Raw genomic sequence first — 13,097 nt, forward strand, 5'->3', positions numbered from 1 at the left:
ACTGTTTACCCATTTTTCCAGATAATTTATGAATATGTTAAATAGGACTGGGCCCAGTACAGATCCCTGGGGGACCCCACTATCTACCTCTCTCCATTCTGAAAACTGACCATTTATTCCTACCCTTTGTTTCCTATCTCATCACAATGAGCCTAAACTTCTTAAACAAAAACAAGTGCTCTTGCAGATGATTGGTCACCCCTGTAAAGTTGTCTGACAGGTAAATATATATTAAATTCATTTAAAGAAATATTTAATTATGAATTAATATTTTGAGATAGGAAAAGGAGGATGTGGAATCCAGCTGTTGATATAGACCTGCTACCAAGAAAAGTAACCCTGAACACCAACTATAAAGATTTAAAAAAAAACAAATAAATAAAAATTGCACACATTTTATAAATGGGAAAGGCTTAGAAATACAAAAAGAATGGTGTTATTGTTTTACAGTATTTGTTGCAGTATTAAGTGTGTTTAGCAGTTCTAAGCAGGTTGCTGTCAGACATGAGACCCAGCATAGAAGAAAAGACTTGGGATGCTCGCTCCTAAGCAAACTGCAGCAAAGTGGTGCCTTTGGTCTTTGAACATGGAAATGTGTATGGCTGTGAAATCAGATGAAGATTTCAGTCTCATAATTCCACAAAAAGACATTGTTCTGGTATAATTTACTGTAAAGAGGGTGAGTATAGAAAAGGAAATGAAAAAGTGTAGGTTTGTGCTTCTCCACTAGCTGCGGAGGGTTAGGAAGGACAACTTTATGAAAGCAAGGCCTTTCAGTATTTCCCCTGTGACTTCTGCAGTGCGTATTAGTATAGTGAGACGTGCAGGTTGAGACAGACTAAGAGCAGCTTCCAAGAGAAGACAACTTATTTAATCACATCAACAGTACTAAAAGCGAGATTTGGGCCTGAGTTCCAAATTGGGATTCAAATTTCAAAGTCCTCCACAGGTGGGGATTAGTAGATCCATGCCTTTTCACATATTATAGACTGAGAGACCTGCTGTAAAACTTGGATCTGGATTTGGATTCTTTGACAGTTTTTGGATAGGGTGTTTTGGTTAAGGCCTGATTGTCTATACAGGTCTGTCTCATCTTACGCTGGTGTTACATTCCGTGGTCAGCGCGTAAAGTGAAAACCGCGTATAGTCAAAATTACATTGAGTTCAGTTGCGGGCAGAATCACCCGCACTACAGATACAGTATTAAAATTGTTATTTTTCTCTTTTTTTTAAAAAAATTATTTTGTTTTTGCTGCCCGCGTAAAGCTGAAATCGCACATGTTAAATGCGCGTAAGATGCGACAGACCTGTATAAAAATGAGTTGAGTAGGTCCTGCCTGCATATGATTTTTGAGTCATGCACAAGAACAGCAAAAGCAGCTTCAAACATGATTTGGATTGGGGTGTGAATTGTTTGCAAAAGCAGTGTTCACACCTGGGTAGTACTAGATAATAAAGTTGGTTGGCTTTTGTTTTGACAAAACATGTTGAATAATGCGGATTCATCAAAACCAAAATATTTTGTAGAAACAGAATATTGGTTTCAACAAAACTTTCGTTGGGAAGTTTTCTTGAGTCCAAGGGAATTTCTGGTCAAAAAGAGAGAGGGACACCTCCCTTCCCCAGCCCCAGAATAACCAGTAGCCTAGTGGTTAGGGTACTCACCTGGAATTCAGAGCAGGGACTTAATGAACCTGGGAGTTCCACATCTTGGATGAGTGCCCTAACTGCTGGGTTTATTGAGGGAGTTTCTCTCTCTGTCTCTGGTAAAATGTATATTGAATTATTTATACCAAGTGGAAGAGCAGGAGAGACTGAGTGAGAGAGATTGAGTCAGATCAAGGACTTGAACCTGCATCTCCCATGTCTCAAGGCTATTCTGGGGTGGGACTCTCATGCATTTTTGTGAATAATTTAGAAAGATCTCAGTTGCATTTTGATGCAGAACAGAACCAAATTTCAAAACACTTGACACTTTTTGCAAAATGGAATTCTTGTTTTCCAGCCGGCCGTACTAGATATATCTCTCAGATGTCCTGAGTTCCTCTTGCGGCATCTAGACAAGCTACTCCTAGCATCCCTCTCTTCTTCTCGGCATGCTTCTTGTATGACCAAATCTCAGAAATTTAGTGCAAGTCTTATATGTACTGTTTCTTGATGCCTCAGATCCTAGAATCCAGTAATTTTGGTAGAATCTCAAGTTTCGTTTTTCATGGAGAAAAGGTGACCCAAGTGCATCAAAATTTTCAAAAAACAGACAGCAAATAAAAAGAATCATGTATTTCAGGGGTCGGCAACCTTTCAGAAGTGGTGTGCCGAGTCTTCATTTATTCACTCTAATTTAAGGTTTCACATGCCAGTAATACATTTTAATGTTTTTAGAAGGTCTCTTTCTATAAGTCTATAATATATAACTAAACTAGTGTTGTATATAAAGTAAATAAGGTTTTTAAAATGTTTAAGAAACTTCATTTAAAATTAAATTAAAATGCAGAGCCCCACCAGACCAGTGGCCAGGACCCGGGCAGTGTGAGTGCCACTGAAAATCAGCTCACGTGCCGCCTTCGGCACGCGTGCCGCCGGTTCCCTACCCCTGATGTATATGTATAGATCTCTGATGTTCAGAAATTGGGGTTGGCAATACTGGTGACCTAACTTTCCCTCAGGAAAGACTAGTGCTAATCATCCCTGGATGCTTTGCAGTTCTTGATTCCAAAGGGGCAGTTCCTCAAAAACAAAGGTCAGGTGACCTAATTACTTGAGGCAGAGATAATATTCTTAATGTTGCTGGGACATAAGGAGGAGCTTTTAGTGTATGGTCTAGGATAGACTAAAGGGAGGATGAATCCAAACCCAGGAGAGCTTGTGCACAGGCCACAAAAGATAAATCAATCAACCAAAAAGCAAGCAAACAAAACCCTCAAACCAAATCGTTCCACAGAGCCACCAGAATGCAAAGTAAGATCACTCAAGTGAGAGTAATGCTCTGGTTTGGTACAGAGGATCATGTCTCCTAGCAGTGGCTGACCCTGAGACTATAACAGCTTGATGCTTACTCACTGTAACCCAGTGAGAGGCATGTGCAGAGCAGCAAGGAACCCATAAGGGGACTGTGAGAATATAGAAGCCTGCACCCTATCCACAAGAGCAGTCCCTGTTGAAAGGAGGCAAGACCACAAGAAAAACTCCTCTCAGCACAGAGTTCCCAGAGCAGAGAGGCAGCTGCTTGGTATGTGGGACTCAAGAAAATTGGGATAACATGGGGCACTTCAGGAATGTTGATGAGTGTGACAGTTCAAAATAATAATAGTATCTGTGGCTGTAGGCCTATGGAAGCTATGCAGGCCTCCGAGATCTGAACATTTTGACCTTGGTCCTACTAAAATGATTAGGATCTTGCTAGCTTGGGACAGGAAGATAACCTTATGTACCTCTGGGGCGGCTCCAGGCACCAGCACAGCAAGTGCATTCCTGGGGCGGCAAGCCATGGGGGGCGGCATGCCGGTTGCTGTGAGGGTGGCAGGCAGGTGGCTTTCAGCGGCATGCCTGCAGGAGGTCCACCAGTCCCGTGGCTTCGGCAGCAATTTGGCAGTGGGGACGCCGATGGCGCGGGACCAGCGGACCTCCCACAGGCATGCTGCCAAAAGCCGCCTGCCTGCCATGCTTGGGGCAGCAAAATACATAGAGCCGCCCCTGTGTACCTCACAAGAATAATTCACCCCACAACTGGAGGAATGGAGTGGTACATACTGGGAGGAGGAAGATTAATAATTGGGATAGGGCACGACAATGCTCTCTATTCCCAAATACTGTAATTAAATAAGAAAGTGTAGCCCAGGTAACTGGAGGCCAGGTCTAGAGCTATTTCCTCTTCCTACCAAGCAGTCACTGAGAGAAGTAGTTACCTCAACTCCATAGGGACAGCATTGGAAGTAAAACATCTGGGCCATTAAGTGTATGTCAGGGCAAGTGATTCCTACAGATTGTGTGGTCCAGGATGAAGATTAGATAGGGTGTATTGTGGAGAGTGAGAAGATAGGCATGAGTTCTTTCCTCACTGAGCATCTCCGCATCTTGCTGCTCTGGAGCTGGGACCAGAGCTGTCTTCTCTAGCAAGTTAACTTTTCTCCTCAACAGTGCTGCATGTTGTGGAATCACTATTCACATCTTACTCAGCATAGGATGCCACTGGTATTGTCAGCTGGTTTAGGAGATTTAATATGTCTGAGTGGATTTATATTATATTTTGAACTAGAACTTAATTTACTACACTTGTATTATATTCAGGTTCTTATTTTGTGCCCACCACCATGGTATCTGAATGCATTCCAGAGCTTAGTAACATCTGTCGTGTGGGATTCTGTCTTTCACACTTACTCTCATTGGGGGGGAAGGGGTTAGGAATTGTTCTTTTTTTTTTTTTAATGTGTGTCTGCTGTGCTTTTTATTATTGAAGGCAAGGTCAAAGTCTGTCTTGTAGTGGATCAGCACTTAAAGGGACAATGCCAAGTCAAATTTAACTCAAAGTAAATTTTTTAAAGGATTTAAAAACGTATAAGGCCAAAAGTAATGTTTCCAAGATAATTTTCAGTAGAAACTGCATTTTTAGACAAATAAACATTCACTAGCAATCTTTGCATCCAAAATGTGCAGGATTTTACTAATTAATGAGGACTATAAGGATTTTACTTGTTTATGAAAAAGGATTTTGCCTGGAAAAACAAAAGTGAAATGGACTCATCTATTTTCACTGACTAAGCTAAGAAAAATGGAACAAAAGAAACAAACATGATTTAGTTGTTTCTTTAGTATTAGATCCTGCTTTGAGCAGGACATTGGACTAGATGACCTCCTGAGGTCCCTTCCAACCCTGATATTCTATGATTCTATGATTTTAACAGCCCGAATGGTGAAAAGTAAATTAGACTTCTAAAATTTGTTCAGTTTAAATAATCTGAGGTATTTTTAGCATTATGGGTACAGTTGGAAAATAAGTCCTTTAAAAATTACTTTTAACCAGACACACTACCTCCTTTAACTATAGCCAGGATGTTAGATGCACCGTTGAGCATCATCTGCAGAAAAATGACACCAAGATTGAAGCTTATAATGAGACACTTCAGAGAAAGGGGAGATGGAAAAAGGAAGAAGAAAAGAAACTTGAACATTTCCATAGTGGAGGAGACAAGAAGATAATTAATGTAAAGCCTTCAGTAGAACTAAAGAGGAGATCATTTGAAAGGTACAATTCATATCAGAAGATGAACATGCTGGAGACATCAACATCTTACTCAAGGCACTATAAAAGGAGAGAATTGTTGAAAGTAGTTAGAGTTTTAATAAAATCAAATGTGGCTTTAAAGAGAGAGATTTGTGCCCAAGAGGGGAGGTCATAAACCCAATATCAATAATCATGCTCATTTTACACCAGGCTAAAAGTGGTTAAGGTGGTTGTGTAGAGAGAGATGAGAGAAGATAATGTTCTCTGTAGCTTTGCTGAATAAAGGAAGGATAGATAGCAAGTTGCGATTTGGGGGAGGGTGTTGAAGTTAAATAAAATTGTCTTAGAATGGGTTTTGTAGTCATAGTTTTGTAAGTGTCGGAGAAAGAATACCAGTGATAAAGTGGCAGTAGCAGACAAAACAACAGCAGGAGGTGACAATTGCAGAAGTGTCCAGTAAGAGGTGCTCTTATTTATAAAAGAATGTATCATTATGATACCTCTAGTAGTGATAAGGTGATGGCTATGATACTAGGTTGCAGGTGAATCAAGGGAAAATGAGATACTAAAAGCTTTAGTAAATTATGTCAAATACCAATTAAATTAATCTTCTCCTTAGACAACATTCATAAAATACACTCTGGTGAAAACCTTGTCAACCCAATTATCCCAATCTTGGAATAGCCTTTACCCAGGGCTATCTTCTTCAGCTGTCCTGATTAAAATACCATATAAAAATACATTCTGAAAACACTTAATGAGATAAAATAATGCATTGATTAAAATACAGGCATAAAGATTCACTGGTTTTCATATTTATTATATATTTTATTTAGAATTTGATCTTTATTTCTTAATGTTATTTAACAATTACTGTATTAAAATATTGGTGGTCCCTTCTGACGGTAGGTTCAATGACTTGCGGTCAGAATGGTGCACCTATTTAACACCTGATAATAAACTATTTAATGTCTGAACCCATTCAAAATTATGATTAACTGCAATTTTAGCCATTCATGTTCCAATGAAGACATTAGTCATTGTCATTGCTAACATTATTGAGGCCTATTTTACACACAGATTTTCTGCTGGTAAAACTGGTTTGATTAGGAGTGAGATTTTTTCCCCATCAAAATATACTGGAGCAACCCCTAGTGTGGACACAATTATACAAGTTTAAAGATGCCTTATATTATGATAGCTTATTCCCTTCCTATCCAGAAATAAGCTATGCTAGTATGATTGGAATACCAATGTCCATACGAGGAGGGCAGTAGTGCTTTGTATAGTTTAAGGGCTACACCTTTTGTGTATAGACATTCTTAGGTTTCCTGGGAGCTGTTGTGTCAAAATAAGTAATTCTCCTGAGTATGTCCCAGACAGAACTCATTGCAGGCACAGGGCCTTAATAGAGTATATCATATTTCCTGTTATGATTACCAAGTAGTGAGATATATCTCTTTTAAAAGTATTATTTTTACATTATACCAGGTTTTAACCTAATGCCAAATATGTTTTAATTGTCATGGTTCTGGCTATTGGTTTATTAAATATAAAGTCTTTGCTGCTGCTTTTAAAACTTCTGAGGCAAACAGGGACTTCAGCTTTATTGTGGTGAGAAGTAAGACTCTAAAATAGAATAGTTTTTTGAGTAAAAGTTAATACAGATATTGTAAATTGATAGAGTTGTGTAAGTTATAAGGAAATGATAAATATTATACTCTAAAAGGATTTTTAAACTTATGAATAGAAATATAAAGCAAAAGAGTTTAAAAATAAGGGCAGAATAAAGTCAAAGCAAATTTTAATATTCACCTTATTTAAAAAAAAGGGAATGAGTAACACCATTAATAGTGCAACTGTCTGTTATAGCAGTATCTGGACTAAAGGGTGAAACTCATCCCAGTGGAGAGAACATATCAAAGCCCTATATTAAGGATTTAAGTAGATCACAGTCCCATCTTTAGTCTTCTGCCTGGAGCAGGATTCACACAAAGAACATATAGTTTCCTTCATAAGTTGACTTTGAATACTGACCACTTTTGCTTAGTAGCTGCATCTTTACCATTGAAGTGAAGGGCCTGGCTTTTAAAATAGCAATAGAAGTTCTCATTTAGAAGCAGTATTTCATGTAACTTTGCAGAGGGAAGTAATTAAAATCTTGGCATCTAATGAATGACTATATGTGATAAGTATTGCGATTTTGTATTTACAAGTCTACCATATTTCATTTGATAATTAATAAATTAGGCACATCAGCCTGTGTAAGAAGAAAATCTCTTATGAGTGGTCAAGTACAGCAGAGGTGAGGCATCTAGTGCTGGTAAAGCTATTGGAGGAATAAGCAGCCATTGAGGAAGAAAAGCAGTAGTGGGAACTGCTGAGTGCACAAAATTGGCAACAGAAAGTCATAGCATGGGGTAACTAACAGAGAGCAATTGGGAAGTGTCATTTTAAACAGGCAGTGATCATTAGCTGTTTGGGTGTCCATGAGATGAATCCGGGATTTACATCCATATGCAAAATAAACAATGGGTATATTTTGAACAATGGGTAATTTGTTTGGGATTTTTTTTTCTTTTGGTGATTTGAGCTTTACTCTTGTGGTTATGATGATAGCAGATCTCCTCAGTAGAACTATAACCGCTTTATTCTTTACTGCCTTCTTATTCCATGTACTAAGCACTCCATGCTGCTTCATCTTACGTTCCTGGGTTTTCCAGTTTTGTTTATGGAAAGTTAAAACTTACTATATAGCATATGGTGTGTATTGTGATCTATACAATTTCCTGTGTTAGGCTGTATAGTGTAACATTATCCTGTAACCTTAAAAAGAAAAAGAATGGAAGTAACGTCCAAAGACATTTGGGAGCAAATCCTGCCTCCTCATCCAGCACGCTCCATGACTGTAAGGAATCCTGATCCACTTTGATTGCACTGTGTGGAGCAGAATGCTGGGCCCCAGTGCATTGGACCCAGGTCCCCGTCACACCATAGATATTTTCTGTGCATGGGCTCCCAGTGTTCCATGGAGCTGGGGGCTTTGTGCAAACAAAGGAGGAATGGGCTGGTGGATGTGTGGCTATGGTCACTCTCCCCATGGAAAGGACAGGAGCTATAGAGGCTCCTGCAACTCTGAGGCTGTAACAACAGCCATAGAGTAACTTAGGGGATGAGTTATCATCTTACCTCTCAGGCCTTAGACTTTTGCAGCACACAGTCCAATTACTGTGTATGGGAATTAGGATTTGCTTTTGTTGAACGTATTTCTTTTACTTTGATCTTGTAACAGATAACATCATAATGGTATTTAACCACCTTTAAAATCACTATGAAAGAGGCACATTTCCATTTGATTAAATGCAGTGTGATTTGAGAACAACTTGGAGCAGAAATTATATCTGTTAATTTAAAGCAAATTTTCACATAACTCCCTTCCTGCCCTCATCACCTCTACCCTTTTTTCATTTAAGCCTTGTCTAGACTTATCTTAGGGCTGTGTGAAGGGTCTGCGATGGGAGCAGACCCCTGCACACCCTCTATGCTTATGGAAAAGGTTATGAATTGTGCACCAGCTGGCAAGGCTATTTCAGAGGCAAACTGGGGGCTGCACTACGGACCAGGGTAGGGGTTGTCAATTCACATTTAGACAGTCCATTGACTTTTGTTTCTAAATCTTCTGTTTTAATGATAACTATCAGAATTCTGAATATTCTGGTTAGCAATATAAATGTCTAATCTTTTTTTAAACTTACTAAATCCTTGGTCTCCAATATCTTGTGGCAATGAATTCCACAGGCTAACTATACCTTGTGTGGAAAATGATTTCCTTTCATCATTTCTGAATTTGCTACACTTCAGTTTTATTCTCTTTGTTCTTGTGAGATGAGACAGGATGAGTAATTCCTGATATACCTTCTGTCCATTATTATTTTGTATACTTTGATCACGTCCCGTCTTATATCATCTTTCTCAGGTAACAGTTCCAATCTCTTCAATCTCTCATCACACATCTCAGAGCCCCCTCTCTTTCTGCTGTAACTTTTTGAAAGGTGGTAACCAGAATGAACACATTATTCCAGGTTGAGGGTGTGCCATTGATGTACAGGGTGGGTGAAATCCTGATCCCGGTGAAGTCAATGAGAGCTTTGCCAATAACCTCAGTGGGGTCGATTTTGCCCAATGACATTATGATATTTTCCTTATTTTTCTCCATCCCGCTCTTTATAAACTCAATTTGAAAATTTGATACCTCAGAACTTTCATCTGGAAAACCACTGGCTCAGTTCTCTTCCCCAAATTATTGGCAGATCAGCAGTGTGGACCTGTGGGCAACATTAGCTTGTTTCAAAAGCATTTTGATGATACATTCAAATTTTGTCCTGAATTAAACCTGTGCAACCCCACTGAACCCAGTGGGGTTGAACAGAGGTTGAACAGATGTAACGGAGGGCAGAATTATCGCCCAACACTTTGAAAAAATGTATTCTACTTCCTCAGGTGACCTTTCACTTGAGAATCAACTAAGAAATACTTTATATGGCATATAAAAATAAAAGTGCAACTGTTGTATGTAATGCAGAATAAGCATATGGTATAACTTGTATGTTTTTATAAAATTAGCAACAACAAAAAATCTATGAACTTCTGGGTTTCCTCCCCAAAAATATCTAATCCATGTTCAGATTCTTACCAGCTAATAAATACAGTAAATAAAATGTTAATAAATCACCTGCAATTTAGCCTGACAATGTGGATTGACCGCATTGATTACATTGATTAAATTTCATATATTTACAATATGTAGACACAAGCCCAATTTATTTTCTGAAGAGTTCAAGGTAGGTATCATTGGTTTAAAAAAAAAACAATGGAGTAATGTTTGTGGTTGCTATCTGCAATAATCTAATGCTGACAGAGAGCAGTATTTTATTTAGTAATTAACAGTGTAAAGGGGAGAGAAGCTGTCATGTTGGTTCTTAAGCTGGGGAATGTGATGAAAGATGATATCTGCGATCTCATCCTTTCCACTTGTTTAGGATTGTCAGGATGAGAAATGTCAGCATTATGAAAGCTCAGCTCTGCTCTTGATATGATAAAACCCTTCAAAAGCCAGTCTTTCTCTCCCTCTCCCCCTCCTTTCTCCCTCTCCCTGCACTTGCTTTTTTATTTATCCTGTTTTGTTAGATGGCAGAAATATAATTCTTTTCTTTCTTCCTATTATAAGCCACCATTTTTGTTTTATTATATGTTTCACAACCCCTAATGCCCCACTGAAAATTACTTTGTTAAATGACAGTGTTTCAAAGCCATGAATCCTTTCCACCATTCCCTCAGAGGTTTGAAACAGTCAACAGACTGTAAAGAATAAATAATAAAAAAGTATTGATTATTTTGATGACTGTGAGATTCAATTAAGTATTAATTTTGCCCTCCAGTGGACCTATCAAGGTATTCAAAAGGGAGGATTCAGCTCAGCTAAATGCGTGCTGAGTGCTTCAGCCTTAAATAGGGAGAAAATGTGTTTACCTACAGTATTTGAAGAGGAGTGCATTGATGCACAGAGTCCAATATTTAAGTGCTGTGCAAATTAAGCCCTGGTGACAGTGACATTGTTTTCAGCGATATGAGTATTGACTAAAGAAGTGCATTTGATGACAGCTTAAACTATTTGTATTGATTAACATTTTCATAGATTATCATGTGTCATATCAAATTCACTTTTCAGACATGAATACATTAAAAAAACCCATAGGCAAACATCGACCAATGTGATGATGGGACATAGGGAACATGCTAACCAACCTACTTGCACGCTGGTCACCTGTTCTCTGCATAAGAACCATTTAGGCATGAACTTTGCAATAAATAGCTGCCAGATAGCGCAACAAGGTCACTTGTTTCTTTTCTTTTTTTGCTTTTGAGTCTGGTTTCTGAGCTGTAACGATATTATACATCTTAGTTTGCAAATGGAATAATAGAGTGCACTTGGAAATAATATCTGACCCCAAAATGCCCTCTGAATGAGCTGAAGATAAAACAGATCCAAATCATCAAGAACCAATTTAACTAATATATATAATTTTTTATGGGAGTATAATGTCCCAAATACAAGAATAATTGCAAACACTGTGTGTAAGTATCTTCACTGATTTTATCTTTTAAACATTTATATCTGTATATATTGCTTTTTTAAAATGTGTTTATGGGCTTTTGGAGCACAGTATCCCAAAAGCAAGAATAGTTAGAACAAATATATCTGTGTTGAATGTATATGCTAAAATGGCTATTTGTTGCTTTGTATTTTCACTAAAACATTGGAGTGATGAACATTGTTGTGTATGATTTGGTTAATGCTATTCAAGTGAGGATGCTTCTTTAAATCCCTCGGGAGCATACACCAGGTGCTACTCTTCTGTGTTGTTGAAGCACACTTGCAGCGATTTTATTTTCTTACCACGTTAAGGAAGGAGGGAGGTGTAAAAACATACACAAAAAAACAACAAAACCACATCCCACAATTAAAGCTGTGTTGCTTATGTTGCTTTCATAGAAGTTTTTCTCCAAAGCATCCTGAATCTCTCACATGCTAGTTGAGCTTTAATAGGGTGGGGAGTAATGGAAAACTCATTGGATCTGTAATAGCTCTTCACTTGACTGCAGCCAGCAATAACAGCAGGAGCAGCAAGAGATAAGAGAGTGTGTGTGTGAGAGAGAGAGAGGGGGGAGTGGGAGAGACTATACGCGCACCAAAGCTGCCACTTTTTCCCCCCTCATTCTTCTTTCCCCCCCCATCCTAGGATCCAATGATAGCTGGACAAGTCAGTAAGCCCTTGCTGTCACTGCGGAGTGAAATGAATGCAGAGTTGAGAGGTGAGGACAAGGCAGCTACTTCAGACAACGAGCTGAATGAGCCCTTGCTTGCGCCTGTGGAATCAAATGACAGCGAGGACACTCCCAGCAAGCTCTTCGGTAAGTCAGTCTAGGTATTTCATTTCAGTGTTACCAGTGTTATCATTTCAGCAATTCCCCCCCCCCCTTTATTTTATTCGCTTAATTTTCTTGTAATACCAGGGAGTAGCTTGGAGTCTGCAGGTGTACAGCCATATGCTCTGACTTTCAACTGGGTAACAGAATGACAGCATCATGTCCTGAAAACTTTTGTCAACAATGAACTTATTCCATGCAAGTTGTAGGCATTGTATATTTTCTCTTGCTTAAGGGTCTCTAATATAAACACAAATAAACGATCCTGCTTGGTTGTGATTTTTTATTAACATTTATTGCCTAAGTATTGACTCCAGAACTTCAGTTTCTCACAGTCCCTTCTGAGGATGAAGTATACTAAAGAGTGTCATTATATCTAGTAAAGTGAAAGCTAGGAGAAAAGAGAACTGAAAATTGTCCATAGAAAACATTGTGCATTAAGTAAACAAAGGATGCAGTGAGGATTGCTTTCAGGTATAATATTTTCACAATTGAAATTAGAACTAAAATTTTGCTTCCAAAGGTTATAGAGGGAGAAAATACATTTTTACACTGTATCTTATGACTAATGAAAACACAGCCTTTCAGGTGTATTTGTTTCATATCCAAAACAAGAGCAGTGAGAGTGGCATTCCAGAATAGACATCTGTCATTCAAACAGATGACACCCTGTAAGCCAACTCAAGCAACTGTGATCTCTAATCAGAAAAGGGAGCGGAGTAGTAGAGGCGCATGCTTGAGTGATAGATGTTGATAGATGTCTGTGCTGGAGCAGCACTACATGGTACATAGTGACATTTTGGTTTTAGAGCAATTGCTCCTGAAAGAGTTCCTTTTAATTATATCCATTTGTGACTATATAAAATTCTTAGATGGAATGGAGTGCATT

The 13,097-nt window shown here is 38.6% G+C and overlaps 1 protein-coding gene across 2 annotated transcripts in view; it reads left to right on the plus strand.

Moving 5' to 3' along the window:
- The window catches only part of POU6F2 (POU class 6 homeobox 2), a 382,704-nt gene that overhangs the window by 60,702 nt on the left and 308,905 nt on the right, over positions 1–13,097 (plus strand). For both annotated transcript variants that reach the window (XM_065583813.1, XM_008169659.4), the window contains exon 2: positions 12,022–12,193. In XM_065583813.1, coding sequence (XP_065439885.1) covers positions 12,022–12,193 — 172 coding nt within the window. The remainder of the gene's footprint in view (positions 1–12,021; positions 12,194–13,097) is intronic.

Source organism: Chrysemys picta, chromosome 2, assembly GCF_011386835.1.
Source record: "Chrysemys picta bellii isolate R12L10 chromosome 2, ASM1138683v2, whole genome shotgun sequence".
NCBI lineage: Eukaryota > Metazoa > Chordata > Testudines > Emydidae > Chrysemys > Chrysemys picta.